At 40.1% G+C, this 16,382-nt stretch overlaps 1 protein-coding gene across 1 annotated transcript; it reads right to left on the bottom strand.

Annotated features, from left to right (window-relative positions):
- Positions 1-12,083: 12,083 nt before the first annotated feature.
- Positions 12,084-15,497, bottom strand: PCB2 (NAD(P)-binding Rossmann-fold superfamily protein). The gene is made up of 2 exons (XM_078589123.1): positions 14,804-15,497; positions 12,084-13,065 (listed from the first exon to the last, which is right to left on the bottom strand). The coding sequence occupies exons 1-2, from the start codon at positions 15,246-15,248 to the stop codon at positions 12,272-12,274; spliced, it is 1,239 nt and encodes a 412-aa protein (XP_078445249.1). The 5' UTR covers positions 15,249-15,497; the 3' UTR covers positions 12,084-12,271.
- Between the last annotated feature and the right edge of the window lie 885 nt (positions 15,498-16,382).

The following is a 16,382-nucleotide window of genomic DNA, read 5'->3' as shown; positions in this document are numbered from 1 at the left end:
TTGAAAATCTTCTTTTCCTTCATGTGAGTTCATATCATTTCTAGAGGATTCGTCCATTTGAAAATAAAAGGCATCATCATCATGGACTTGAGAAATATTATAAAAAGGGCACAAAATATCTTCATCAAAATATTCTTTTGTTGAACATTTATCATTTTCATAAGTTTTATCCGTAGAAGGAACATCTGAAAGTAGAATTTGAACGTTCAAAGTTTCAACAAAAGGATATGAAATAGTTAAATCTTTATGTTCAAAAACTTCTTTTTCTTCATTTGAGATTATATCACTCGAAATAGAAATTTCATTATCTACCACATGATTAGAAATTTCAACACATTTTCTAGTATTACATTCAACCAAATCTTCTTCAAAGTAGTCCTCATCTGATTCTTCATAATTATATGAATATGGTTTGACAAAAAAAATCTCCATTTTTATCTTGTTCATTTTTCTTAGGAAATAAAATTTCTCAATGTCACTACATTCTTTGAACAATATCGGCAATAAAGAATTCACATCTTGTAAAAAGTTCATAATTTTTTTATAATACTCTCCTTCATCGTAAATGTCAATTTCAGGAAATATATTTTTAACCATATTATGAAGTACTCTGATTCTAAAAATAGATTTATCTTTAAATTCCTCGTTGTACTTCTTAAAATACTCTATTAAATATTGATCACTTTCATTCGAATCATCAAGTTGTGAAATTTTATTTTGAATCAATGCATAATCATTATGCCTTCTTTTATAATATTCATGCATTTGGCTATTATGAAAAGATTGAATGATGACTATTATAAGTTTAATTATTTCTAAAATAATAAGGGACATCAATAAAAAAATTTTGAGAGGATTGAAAATCACCATGAAAATGTTCACGTAAATGTGGATCAAAATTTCTCTCATATCTCCTCTCATGAAATTCATAAGTTTCTTTAGGAAGATTTGAAATCATAATATGCTATCTAACACAAAATTATAAAAAAACATCTTAGAGTTATCTTCAGCCTTAGGAAGAAAAAATTTCATACCTGAGAATGATGATTTCCTCATCCTTGGCATACTTAATTACCCTTAGAAGATATTAGTATACGAAAAAAAATCACTAGAAAGAAAATAAATCCCTAATGACCACCTTTCCCCATCAACGGCGCCAATTGATAATCTCAAATTTTAGGGTCAAAATTCGTCGTTGGTGATTGAGATTATTCAATAAAATATATGTTTAATCGTACTTAAAAATACGTAGTTCGTGATGAGTACGGATCGTCTCCACAGGGAATGATGATTAAGGAATTACTTTATTATACTGAACTTTTGAACTTCTGAGCAGTTCAATATGTGTAATCAAGGATCCAGAAATCAAGGATAATATATGTGCCCAATTTATTTGATCAATAGTTTTGTTGATGCTGTTTTGGTTATGTTCCAAGTCTTTATTCTAGGAATCACTTTATTTCATTTAGATGAAATCCCTACAAGGCAACACATTTGTGTAGGGAAATTGACAAATGAGACCATCATGAGTGAAGGAGGAGGGCACCGTATCCATAGATGGATATTTAGATTGGTTGAACATGGAGCAAAGAACAGAGATGGAGATGAAAATGTGGCTGCAAGAAGTAGGGGTTACCCAGGCATAGAGGTAGAGGATGAAGAGCTTGGTGTCAGACATAAAGGAGGGACTGGAGAAGAAGGTGGTGGAAGAGGGATCACAATCAAGGAAGGCTCTTGAGGAGAAGAAGATGGAGCTGCAGGTAAGTATGCTGGTGGTGCAAGCTAGGGTGACAATGTCAAAGATAGAGCAAATGGAGGAGATTCAAAGTATCATGATGATTCCTGAAAATTGAAATCAGCATATACACTATATTTCTGATGTTTCAGAAAATAAATTTAGTGGCCTTTCTAGGTTTTAGTGTAGTCGAATAACACGCCCTAGAGTGCCTGAAGAGCAAGCTTGGATTTACTGGTTGAGAGCTCTAAAATGAAGGCCACACAATGAAGTATCCAAGTCAGAAGAAGAAAAATGCAATGGTGAGGGTCGAGATGATGAAGGGGAACTTCGTTGTCTAAAGGAGAAGAAGGGAGAAAATCTATGAGGTAAGTGGAAGTAAGAATGACAATTGACCAGAAAGAACAAGGACACCCGTCATAAAAACTAAGGTGCAAGTCATGTCTAAAATATGTTAGTATTTTTGCTCAGCAACTCCATTTTTGCTATGATGTGTGAGGACATCATGTTTGATGAATAATCCCAAGCGCCTTAAGGTATTGAATTGCTGTTTGAAGAAACTCGAAGGCATTGTCAGTCCAGATTACCTTAGGAATGACATAATATTGTGTAGAAATTCTCGTAAGAACTGTTGAACACTTGAGAAAACTTTAGTGTGATCTTTGAGAAGATAAACACATGAGACATGAGAGTAGTTACCAACAGAAATGATATATTATCGAAAACTAAAGATAGGCGATAGTACTGATGGTCCTCCTTATGAACTAAAATCAAAGGCATGTTTTCTCGGAATAGAATCCAAATGATGAAATTTTGAGCAAAAATATATTCCCATTTCACATGATCTGTGATTAAAAGGTTCAATCAAACATTGTGGAAGAGCCTAGAAAGTTTTAGATACCAGGGTGTCCCAAGAGACGATGCCATTCAAAAGAAGAAGGTTTGTGAGAAAGAAGAGGGATAAACAAGTTCATGAAGGCCTCATCCAGTCTCACACCCAAACAAATCCTCTTCCTTGTTCACAAATATTCAAAACATAATGATAAGGAAACAAAGTGAACAAGAGTCATAAACAAGATCATAGAGGCATCACGCCCCAAACCAATCCTCTTCCTCATTCACAAATCCTGAAAAAATAATGATAAGGAAAAAAATTAACAAAAAAATGATAACTAAGTTTCTAATGCAAAGGTGGCTGATGGAAAGGTGTGAGAGACTTAGTGATAGCACTAATGGAAAGTGGCTGACAACTAAGTTTCTAATGCAAAGAACGTCAGATAAGGAAATGGAAGATGTAGGGTTTCACATCCCTTTCCAGGCAATAGAACAAGGATGACCATCAACGATAAACATGCTTTTGGGGTAAAGTAATTGGTGGAAACTGAAAAGAAGGGAGGAGGCACCTGACATGTGGGCATATGCATGTTGAGTCAATAATCTCAGGGCCTGGCGAGGAAGCTAGATGGGCAGTACGTGAGTGGTAGAAGCATGGTGGGAGGCATGAGCAGCTGTCGTGGTCACACTCCCATGCATAAGGTGATCATATTCCTAATGAGAGAATAAGCGTAGATGGTGATGTAGGAGGGGTTGTGCAAAGGTACACTGATGTAGGAGGGGTCAGTGTAGCTGAGGTCATCGGAGCTGCTGCATATGAAGATGTCGTGTCAAATTAATTCCAACACTTGTTAGAACAATTACTAACTTATCCATAATGCTCGCAAGTCAGGTAATAATGATCATCTTTCCTGCATCCTTGGCCTTGGTCTCAGTCACATCTGTGGAGACAACCACTAGTACCAATGCGCTAACTGACTGGAGTGCATAGACAGAGTGGACGTCTATGATGCAGGTCATAGAAGAAACTCTGAAACTCTCTTCATCAAGTGTGGGAAAATTAACCCCATTAAGAAGGGCACCCTGAATATGAAAGCTAATGGAGGAATAAATAGAGTTTATAAAAATTTATACCATGAGCTTCTCACTGTAGCGTGGCTGTGGCAATATCAAGCATGTATGGCTGGTATACCTTGAGCTAGGTGGAAAACTTCGAAGAGAAACATAAACATCCTCAATAGCCCCATCCAACCCCTTCAGCTTGAAGATCTTCTCAAACAGATCAACAATCAGGGATATTTGACCTAAGGCACCATAAATTTGACCCTATTCATTCCAAATGTTCTTTGACGGGCTTAAGAGCTCCATGGGCTAGATAAGTTGCAGAATAACCAGCTTGTGCATCCAAGTAGTGACCACAATATAATAAGTGATCCAATCAGTAAGACAAGATTTGCCCATCAGAGGGGGTCCTCTCTGATAAACTGTTCATAATAGTAGCGGACTTGGATGGGAACATCAGATGTGGTCCAAGAGGTCACAATCTTGGATGAGGGCAATTAGTACAGTCTTCAACAGTTTGGTGATGGCCGTCACTAATGATATCAGAAATCATGGAATATGTGGCAGTGGCAGTTACTGGCCCAGGAACTGATCCTAGATGGGCTGAGCTTGAACAATCTAGGGTGGAGGATGAAGGGACAATGCAGTCTGAATAGATAATTCTAGGTTGCAACACATGAAGAGCTATCTGATAACTGACAATCTGAATTAGATGGAAAATAATTACAATTCTCAATCACCTATCTCTCATACCATGTGGAATACGGAAACACTAGGAATCCATTTGCTTCAAGAAGTAAGAAGAATATAACATACGTGTATATAAGGAGGAAGAGAGAGAGATTAAAGATCTCAGGATTATTATGCCATTATGCACTATATTCTCACACCCATATTTTACCTCTCAAAATCAACTATACCAAATGTTTATCAATATTACCTCAGATAGATTCTCTCAGTATCCCAAACGATCATTTTTTAGTTCCCTAATTTGATATTTCAATTCAATATATATATTCTGATTTTAAACAAGCTTTTGAAATATATATTACTTTATAAATAAATATTTAATTGAAATAATATTTTTAATATTACTTTGAATATCTCAATTTTATCTCCTTCTAAATTTTATTAGATTGATACGACCTGATATATAAATAACAAGTTAAAAAATAAACAGGGAAATAATATTCATTTTCCATTTAAACTGTTCAGAAACTTATCATCATTTCATCCATCACTCTTTTCCTTTCAATTATTGATTTTTTCACTGAAGTCAACAAAAGATATAATACAATAAATTCACACTAAATTCCATCTTTTGACTCACAATAAATACGTTTGTTTTATTCTTCCTTATCCTCCTCAGTCGTATTCTCTGATTTTCTTTGCTTCTAGATCTACATGCATGCATGCATAAATATTTCTATAAATATCATGATCACAAAACATATTTAAGGAAAGAAAAAGGCATAAATATTTCTTTTATGATCTGAGCATGTGATAATAAAATAAGAACCTCCTCAATTTTTTATATTTTATTCTCAAAAAAATAAAAATATACCCATTAAGTCCTGGTCACTGGAAACTAAAAATCAGAAAGAGAGAATATATTTTAGATAAAAAATTATTGTATTAGGTTTTCCGCCGATCATGGATAAACATTTCACTTTTATGTCTGATAGTTATAACCTTTTTGTATACTTGTGTCCTTCATTTTTAAGTTTTAAATTAAAAGGTAAATTCTAATCCTTAAACAATATTCTAAGGCGCCTGTTCACCATATGTTATTCATCTCATTTTAAAATACTTATGTAACAAGTTTCACGATGTTAGAATGCCTTAATTATAAACTAAACTTTATAAATATCAATTATAAACCATATAAATGAAGGCTATTAAACTAAATATGTTATTGAATTTGACTATAAATTACCAAAGTTTTCCATGTGAACTTGACGCAATTTACTGAGGGGAATAAATATCTAATCCGATATTTTAGCTTATATAAATATTTTTAGTTTTGCAACTTTTCATTAATGTGGCTGTTAACCTTAATATTTAATCTTTTAATCAAGTCTGGTTAACCTTAAATTTAACATAAAATGTAAAAATGAAGATTATTGTCTCAGCATTTTAAATTAAAATGTCTATGTTTTGACGAATACTTGAAAGGTGTTAAGTCCCAAATGCACTCATCTATCCTTGGCTAATACATTTTTGACATGGATAATTTATTAGTCAAGTGTAGCATAACATGCCTGAACCATCTCAAAATTTCAAAAAATATAGTTATGAGTTATTGATGAAGCCATACTATCATTTATTCATACATATTTACATTATTCATGCATAAATATACTATTTTTATTTTTATATTATTTTAAGAGTAGCTAGAAACTATTACTCATAAAGCTATAACTAAAATGACTCTATAATTTTCTCTGGTTATTAATTGTTTTAGTATGTTTCTTAGTTTTATGATATTTCTTTCATAAATAAATATTTTATTTGAATGAAAAATACTTTTGATGCAGGACGGACGTCGTCGACGTCCTGCGGCGGGAGCGTGGTCCATTCGTCCTTCTCTGAGGACAGTGATCTGGAACGGCACGTCCCACTTTCGCTGGGGGAGGGGGTCCCGGAATGGTCCTGCGCTGGTCCTCAATTCGTTGGGCCCGAAGGGTGTCTCTATCTTCACGTGGTCTACGCTCCACGGATAGTCGTCGAGGCGCTGGTGGGCCCGACTACCGGTGGGTGGGGCGGTCAACCGGCCGGATGGCGAGAACGGCGACGAACAGAGTAGTGACGGCGGCGACGGTGTCGGCGAGCGGCTGCGGCAGCGACGGTGGCGGAATCGAGCGGCGGTGGCGGCGGCGGCAGCGTCGAGCGGCGGCGGCGGCGGCGGCGGCGTTGAGCAATGGCGGCGGTGGTGGTGGCATCAAGCGGCGGCGGCATCGAGCAGCGACAGCGGTGGCGGCGGCGAGCAGCGGCGGCAGCGCGAGCTCGTCGGCGGCGGCGTCAGCGGCGGCGACAGCGGCGGCCGGAGGCGGCAGCCGAGGCGGCGGTGGCAGCCGGAGGCGGCGGCAGCCGGTGTCGGCGGCGACGGCCGGAGTGGGCCGCGGCTGGGCCGAGGCTAGGGCCGCGGCTGGGCCGAGGCTAGGGCCGCGGCTGGGCCGTGGCTTGGGCCGCGGTTGGACTGTGGCTTGGGCCGCGGTTGGACCGTGGCTTGGGCGGTGGCTGGCCGTCGCTTGGACCAAGGTCCGGGCCGCTGGTGGTACCGCGGTTCAGGCCGCGGTGATGGGCCAGGAGGCCTGATGGGCCGGTGGTGGCCCGATAACGAAGGCCCACAGGGGCTAGGCCTAAGGGTAAATGACGCCTCGGGGCGCGGATTTGCAGCGCCTCGGGGCACGGTGTCGGCGGTTGGGCCTGATGGGCCCGGCCGGCTGGTGCCGGCCCATAAGGCCGAATGGCCCATTGGGCTAGTCGGCTGAGTCTGGGCGCGCGGTGGCGCGGCCTGACTTAGTGATTGGGCGCGGCGCAGCGTGGCTGGGCGGTGCTGGGCGGCGCAGGGCGCGGCGTGGCGGTGCGGGGCGCGGCGAGGCGGCGCAGGGCGCGGCGTGGCGGCGCGGGGCGCGGCGAGGCTGCACGGGGCGCGGCGAGGCGGGGCGGGGTGGGGCGCAGCGGCGGCGCGGCCAGCGGCGAGGCGGTGCTGGCGAGGCGGCGTGGGCAGCGCGGGCGGGCAGCCGGAAGGTACCGGCGGCGGAGCCGCCTTCTTCTAGGTCACTCGGACCTCTTTCCAAAAACTGGTTTCTCTCAAAGGGAAAAATCTGTCGTTCTAGTACATAGGGGTTCCTTATATAGGACCCATGAGGAAAATTAAAGGAAAATTCTAACCTAAAAATAAAAAGTTAACTATACCTAAGGAAAAAAAATAGACGTAGATAGCTTGAGGGCTTCGCCATCAACTTTTATAGATTTATATTTATTTTATTTTGGATTTATGGGTTTATTGGAGCTGTGGTGTGGGTTAATAGGTTGTTGGGGGAAGGCAATGGACTTGTAGGAGCAGGCCAATGTGCTGATATATCCAGCTTAGAGGGCCAATGTGGTGGAGGGGTGTTCAACAAGCTTCTAGGCAAGAGGCACATAATCAGCTTGGTTAGCTCAGCCCAGGCTGAGTTAACTTGGATTTAATAGGAGAAACATACATCAATTAATCCCTACATAATGAATGTACCCCATCATTTTTCTCTCTGCCTGGTGATAGAATAAGTATTTTGGACCTAATGTAAAATATATATCATGGTCAAGTGTGATTTCATTCTTACTGGAAAGGTGAGATCCATAAAAAATTGATAGTCTTTAGGATATAAAAGGCTGAGATTGAATGAAGGTCTTTGATAAAGAGAAAAGATGTTTAGAAGTCAAGATTGAACATAGATCCATAAAATCTTCAATACATCTCGGTTATTTTTGAGTTTCTAAATCATTTATCATAAATTTTGTACCATAAATATGTGAACGAGACAATTAGAACAGATCATTAATCCCATATCTTTTATTCATTTTTTATTTGAACCATTCCAACTAGTCAATGAATTAAACATCTTAAATATTCCAGTTTTTTTTATTTATCAGTTAAATTATTACATTAAATCATATACAAAACGTTAGGTTTGTCCTTAGACTCATTGTTAAATAAATTTTATTTTCAAAGTGATTTTACTTTCTAAATTATTAAAATAATTAACTTTCTCATTTAAGATGGAGAATATATATCTTAAATATATTTTTCAATTCAAGACTTAATGGGACTTTTGTATGACAGAGTTGGCTGGAAAATCATGTTGACAGGTTCTGAATTGGGAAAATGGGCCTGAAGTTCAAAAAGTGGGCCAAAAGACAGATGATCATGTTATCACAGTAGTAGTCTAGCACACCGTGGGCTTGAAGATGCAGAATCAATGGATTGAACAAACTGTGACTAAGTCAATCTATGTTAAAAAAGACATGTATGTGACCAAAATATATTGGGCCACATAGGTGCCAGTTGCATGAACTTAGCAGACTACATAGTTTGGATTAAAATAGGAAAGCAATACCTATTCAGATTCTTTTGAATGTATGTCTTTCTCTCTCCTCTTCTCCTGATGGTAGAGTCTGAGTGTTTGAGATAGTATGAAAATTTTAAGCTGTGCCTGATCATTTTGGAAATCTGAGAACAAAAATATTATTTGATTAAAGATCACATTAATTTATCAAATTTTGAAGGGGATATCACTTTCAAAACTAATGGCGCTGCCATTTTTGCATAATCATATAAATCCACAAATCGGTTTCAAGTTCTATTGGTCCAGTGAGAACCCAGGTTACATAGTGATGATCCTTGATATAATGATCAATTTTGAGTTATAAATTATTTTAAAACCTGATTAGAATAATGGATTAAGCACCAAAAATTATTTTCTCATATTTTCAAAACACTTGTCTTTTAGGAGATTAAAATAGCTTTAAGTACCCAGGTTGGCAATCCCTCACTTTACACAATCCTTTCCATATTAAAAAATTAATAGCTCAATGCCCCTATGGATCAAGAATCTCTTCTCATTGTTAAAGAATATCTGAGAAATTTCTGTGTGAATTCAAACTTAAATTTATTAATGAATGGTATAGGGATATTAAATAATATTAACACTGAATGTTGGTAGATCATAATGGGAATAAGTATCAGGGAAGAAATAAGTACCAAGTACAACATTAGAAGTAACCCCATAATTTTATAAATTATCATTTCATCCATAAAATATATATCCATTCCTTAGTTTAGGATATATTTACTTAGAAGGTGCATAGTATTTATCCATCAAAATTTTCATACACCTGATTGACCCTACTCTTAGGCCTATCCTAGATTTAAAAAACCAACAAAAATACATGCCTCCTAACTTATACACTATGCACTGGTGTCTTAGGTAAGTGTCTAAGCTAGTATTTTCGGAACACCCATGGTAAGCCAGATGGATTATCTTCAATGTCTTTACAAATATGGCTTAGATCCAAGTATGAGACAGAAACCAAAATGACTGTAAAATCATAATTGATGCTTTACAGAAAATATTACATATTCATCTTATTTATGCATTTTTTATTTTATAGAATCATTAATTCAGAAAAATATAGTATAAAATCAAGTATTTATTGTTTTTTTTCTCATCTAGTTCTATTATTTTCCACCAAATGCAAAAATCCCTATACTTTTTATATTCTCTTTTTTATAATAAAGTATTGATGCAACACGAAGTGCCGGGATCAATCGGCCCGTGTCACACCACAGGGGCGGGCGAGAATGCATGATGCAACATGGGTGAATGATGTGTTTGCTTGAAAATCAACAAGAAGAACGACAGAAAACCAACTGCTCCAGGACGGTAGACCCGACAATTGACACGAGGGGTCTTGGCAACGGACAGGCTCCCAATGACCCAGATGATCGACTAGAAGGCCGACGGAATGGGGGACAATCACTGTCTGTGATTGTCCCGACTGTTGCCGAGAGCGATGTCGATTCAACACCAAAGAATAAACCACTAACTCAAATGTCAGTGGCTAGTCATAAGGCACGAAGAGCGTCAGCAGCAGAGCAAGCGAGGACGGCACTGAAGAATGTAAAAGGAGAGAGAGGATGTGACCTACAAGTGTGGGCTCGGACAGACACTCGGTGCGGGTCGCGAGTGTCGCGAATTACCTAGGAGACCCGGGGCAGGAACGATTATGGGCGTGGACAGATAACAGGGGACCGCGCGCAGGTGCGGCAAAGGCGATGGCAGCACCGCGAAGGGCTGCACACTGGACAGTGATGAGCGTGGAAGACACAAGGGAGGACTCAGCAGGTGAGGATTGCGGGCGGGGGGCGGGTATCACAATCAAGACAGTCATTGTGGAGGGTAGCTCTCTGGAAGACAGCACCCAAGGGCAGCAGAGCGTGCAGGGCGATGCGCCAAGGGGGGCCAGTTACTACTGAGGGCGCCACCGAGATTGGATCGGAGCAACGGTGACCGAGCAAGGGCATGATGTGTAGCCGAACAAACACTAGGAGGAAGATGTGGCTGGGAGACAACGCATGCCAGGGTCGGGCACGAGAAGGCGTCAAAGGAAATGATACATACCAGACGGAAACGACGCTAGGAAGCTGTCCTCAAATCTGATATCAGAAATTCGGGTTCTTCACATCGGCTCGGGCTCTGCAACGCGGCTGTTGACGAGTCTGAACTTGACCTGCTGGATGGTCCTCCATCAAGTATGGTATCTCAAAATTTAACTGTGTATTTTTATCTAAGGAAACACTGTTTTGTCAAAATATTTAGGTAAGAAATATGGGCAAAAATTAATTTTTTACATGGGCTTGGGATAATCCCTAACTTTTTTCATGGGTTCTCTCTTTTATCAAAGGAATATTTTGTCATCATATAAATACCACTCAGGTATTTTTCCAACAAATAATCCAACACACGACAACTTAAATACTCAACCTTTTTATTTAAGATAAGGTTGAAAACGTTGAGATAATTAAAAACTAAAGGTCTAAGATATTTGAATTAAATATTCAAGTTTTTTTATGAATGTTAAAGTTCATAATTAATTTTCTCAGTTAATCAATTTAACTTTATGACCTTCTAGAGTGGATTTATATTTTTACAAGAATGATGGTAAATTGTCCATATCATATAATTATTTCAAAAAATAAAAAGAGTTGCTGCTGTGTACCTTTACTCTTAACAGGAAAGTTCACATTTTACAGTAATCTCAACATGTTAACCTTTTTTTACTTGAATTTTCCACCACAGGCCAACTTAATGGTTACACTTTCCAAAATCCCAAAATTCAATTTTTTCCCCAAATTTTGAAACATTTCCTCCAACCTATTAAAGAAAGTGTCCCCAATCACTGCTCTAATTCACATATATAGGGAGAGAGGAAGATATAGAGAGATAGATAGAGGAAGAAAAAAAAAAGATACCCAAGCTAGTAAGACAAAGATAGAAAACTGAAAGAAGCAATCAATCTATCAATTCTATGATTTTATGGGAAGTGAGTTCTTCCAAGGAGACCTCATTTTTTATTTTCTTTTTGCATCATTTGATTCTCCAATATCCTTAGAAAAAATAAGCAGGCAAACTGTTCTTGTTCACACTGCTAGATATAGAGAGAGAGAGAGTAGTAATAGTAGTAGTAGTAGAAGTAGAAGAAGAAAGATAAGTTAGAGAGAAAAAAATAGAAAATTTGACACACCTAGCCTCTATCAATTCTATTAATATTATGGGAAATGTGACCACACAAGCAGACCTCTTCCCTTTTTGAACATGTTTTGACCCTCCAACCTCTTTTCAAAAACTTGATTAACCTCACTGTTTTTGCCCACAGCTAGAGATAGAGAGAGAAAGAGAAAGAGTAAAAATGAAAGCATCCCATCAATTCTATTATTTTTTATGGGAAATAAGACCACACAAGCAGACCTTTTCCTTTTTAACATATTTTGATCCTCCAACCTCTTTACAAAAAATTGATCAGCCTCACTGTTCTTGTTCACATCTAGAGAGAGAAATAGAGAGAGAGATAGAGAGAGAGAGAGAGCAGACCTCAGAAGATGGTCTGCTCTCCAAGCTCTTGCCCAGCCATCCCATCCCTGATCACCCGCCTGAAGAAATCCTCAAGAGTGTCATTTCCATAGCTCGGCGTCTTCTCCGAGCTGTACTCCCCGGTCTCGGGATCGAGAATCAACATACTCTCCGCCGCATAATACCGCCCAATTTTCCCAAATTCCGCCGCATCTTCGAGAGACGGGAAGATCTTGACGAGGAAATCGAGCACGCCAATGGCGAAATCCATCACCCCAATTGGCACCTTAAAGAATTTGGGCTCCTTGCCCAAGATCCTGAACAGCATCTCCCCCTGCTGCAATGGCGTCAACGCCTCGCCGGGCCCGCCAATCGGCAACACCTCGTTGATCTTGTCTTCGTCCTTGATGCAATCGACAATAAACGAAGCGAGATCTTCTTCGCTAATGGGTTTGCACGCGCACAGCTTGCCATCTCCAAACATGAAGTAGGGCTTCCCATCCTTGACTGTTTCAACCTGCCCTGCCAAGCTCTTGAAGAAGGCGGTGGGCCTTACAATGCTGTAGGTGAAGCTTCCATCGCTGTTCTTCGCTTCTTGCTCCAATTCTGCCTCGAATTTGAGCTTCGCTCGCTGGAATTCGAGCAGAGGTTTCTGCACGCAGATCGCAGAGAGGAGGACTAAGTGCGAGGCCCCGAGGTCTCGACCTGCTATGAGAGAGTTCTTGGTGGCCTCGTAGTCGATCTTCCACGAGTCCTTGACGCCACCTGAGCGGCTGGCAAGGCAGCAGACGACGACGTCGATTTTGCTGCGTGCGCCTTTTATAGAGCATATTTGAACAGAATGACGTTAAAAAAACGGCCAAAAAGGTTTTACCGATTGAAATTTTAAATCAGTACTCGTCATCATCAATGGACTGTCGGCGATTGACAATGACAAGTTGGACAAGACAGTTAGAATGACAATATCGGATCTCAGGACGGATTAATTGAGGAAATTGGGATATAGAAGACAATTAAGACAACATGTCCCCTATCCAGAAGTTTTGGGAAAAAAAACTTTTATATAAAATTCGCGGCAACTTAGTTTGTAAATGATTGATTGAGACAGAGGAATATGCCTAGGCGTTTTTGTTTGACCCGATGCATATCTATCTTCAACTAACGTGCAAACTAATTATGAAATATAAACCTGAAACATAGTATCGTAACATTGTACTACTGTAGTAAAAATTATACAACAGGTCTCAGAAAATCCAATATCTTTGATATCCGACATCAGCATCCAAATCTTTAGATGAAGACGGATCTCCATGTAGTATCACTAATGCAATTACTAATGTACTATCAAGACACCCGTTTGATATTACTAATGTAATCTCAGGACGGACATCTGTACTGTAACAACCGATATCTGGTATCATCGTCCGATATCCGGATATCGGTTAAGGTGAATTCTAAGATATAGTGTTTAGCAGTTGATGTAGATGATATCGTCAGAACATGTCGAATTTGAAGTAAAGAGCAAAGTTTTCATCAATTGATAAAAGATATTAAAACATGATTAAAACAAGAACATAAGTTTCAACAAAATGCATCCAGATAAAGGCAGATGCCCATGTAATACATAACATATGCAATTATTAATATAATATCAAGAAGCCCATCTGTTATTACTGATGAAATCTCAAGACGAATTTCATCACTGTAGCGACCGCTATCCAGATATGTTGATGTTGAGGACATCGTCAGAACATGTTCAAACATGATGAAAACAAGATCATATGATTCAACAAAAGGCATCCCAATCTTTAGCATACTGATAAATTTCTCCATCAACATACTAAAGATTTAATTAAAAATCAGTAACCGTGGACGAGAAAGATCAAGTTGAAGATAAGAACTAGGGTTTGAAATTGACCTTTGACGGAGGATTTTAGGGTATCGAGATACTAAAGATTTAACTAAAAATCACGAACTGTGGACAATAAGGATGAAATTGAAGATAAGAACTAAGGTTTGAAATTGACCTTTGACGGAGGATTTTAGGGTATCGAGATACTAAAGATTCAACTAAAAATCACGAACTGTGGACGACAAGGATGAAGTTGAAGACAAGAACTAGGGTTCGAAATTGACCTTTGACGGAGGATTTTAGGGTATCGAGATACCAAAGATTTAACTAAAAAATCACTAACTGTGGACAATAAGGATGAAATTGAAGATAAGAACTAAGGTCTGAAAATTATGAAATTCTCCATCATTATTCTAAAGATTTAACCAAAAATCACGAATAGTGGACAACAAGGATGAAGTTTAAGATAACAACTAGGGTTTTTGAAATTGATGAAATTCGGAGGATTTTAGGGTTTCGAGAGAGTAAAGTTATAACAAAAAAATCACGAACAGCGGACAACAGTGAAGAAGTTGAAGAAAACAACTAGGGTTTTTGAAATTGATGAAATTCCGCATCAACATACCAAAGATTTAACCAAAAATCACGAACTGCACACAACAAGGATGAAATCGAAGATAACAATTAAGGTTTGAAACTGACCTTTGACGGAGGATTTTAGGGTTTCAAGATCGGTGACGTCGGAGAAGCAGACCGCGGCGCCGCCCAAATCCGCCACTGTCTGATCCTTATCGCTGCGGCCGCGGATGCCGCTTCTCTCTCTAGCCACCGCCACGGTGTTGAATCCGCGCTTCACAAGCTCCCTCACCACGAATTTCCCGATATAACCGGTCGATCCCACCACCAAAACGTCGATTTCCTTCGGATCTCGGTCCCTGAACGAAGAACACGACGATTCCGGCGAAGAAACCGACGCCGCGGCGGAGATCGCAAGCTTGGTGGAGCGCGAAAGCCGAGCAGAGGGGATTAGGGAAGGGATTGGGGGAGAAGAAGAGAGGCGCCGCCGAGGAGAGAGGAGGAGACGGCGGAGGGGGAGAGGTTGCTTGGCGAGGTCGGCGGGATGGCGATGGCAGAGGTTGACCGCCATTGAAGCTCCGGTGGAAGCTCGCTGCAATGGCTATGGCGGAGTGCGAGCTAGAGAGAGAGAGAAGAAGAGAGAGAAAGATGGAGAGAGAGAGAGAGAGAGAGAATCTGGGTTGTGGCTGTCCGTCGATCTCAGAGGATCAGAGAGCAGAGAGGGAGAGTGGTGATCAGGAGGAGAGAGAAGTTAGAGAGAGAATGAGAGAGCTAGAAAGAGAAAGTATGAGTTAGAGAGAGAAAGAGTGAGTTAGAGAGAGAAAGAGAGTGTAATCACTTCAACATGGGCTGTTAGGGAGAGGAGGAGAGAGAATGGTGAATTGGTGATCACAAGGAGAGAGAGAAATTAGAGAGAGAAAGGGGGAGTGGACTCAATTCAACATGGGGATGTTCGATAGAGAAAGAGGAGTTAGAGAGAGAACGAGGGAGTTAGAGAGGGAAAGAGGGAGAATGGTGATCACGAGGGAGAAGTTAGAGAGAGAAAGGGAGAGTGGACTTGATTCAACATGGGGTATTAGAGAGAGAAAGAGTGAGTTAGAGAGAGAAAGGAGAATGGTGATCACAAGGAGGGAGAAGTTAGAGAGAGAAAGAGGGAGAATGGTGATAACAAGGTGGGAAAAGTTGGAGAGAGAAAGGGAGAGTGGACTTAATTCAACATGGGGATGTTAGAGAGAGAAAGAGAGAGAATGGTGATCACAAGGAGGGAGAAGTTGGAGAAAGAAAGGGAGAGTGGACCCAATTCAACATGGGGATGTTAGAGAGAGAAAGAGTGAGTTAGAGAGGGAAAGAGGGACAATGGTGATCACAAGGAGGGAGAAGTCGGAGAGAGAAAGGGAGAGTGGACTTAATTCAACATGGGGATGTTAGAGAGAGAAAGAGTGAGTTAGAGAGTGAAAAAGGGAGAATGGTGATCACAAGGAGAGAGAAGTTAGAGAGAGAAATAGAGAGTGGACTCTCTTCAACATGGGGGTATTAGAGAGAGCAGGAGAGACACTGGAGTTGCCTCTACAAAATGTGAATTAAAGAGGGAAAAGAGAGAGTGGAGTTACTTAGCTTGAGTGGAGTTACTTAGCCTCTACATCTAAATTATAGAGAGAGAAAGAGATAGTGAACTCACTCTTTCAACATGGGGATGTTAGAGAGA

The sequence above is a fragment of the Wolffia australiana genome, chromosome 17 (genome assembly GCF_029677425.1).
Source record: "Wolffia australiana isolate 7733 chromosome 17, ASM2967742v1".
NCBI classification, from domain to species: domain Eukaryota; kingdom Viridiplantae; phylum Streptophyta; class Magnoliopsida; order Alismatales; family Araceae; genus Wolffia; species Wolffia australiana.
Note: the sequence above shows the minus strand (reverse complement) of the source record. Positions and strands in the feature narration are given on the sequence as shown.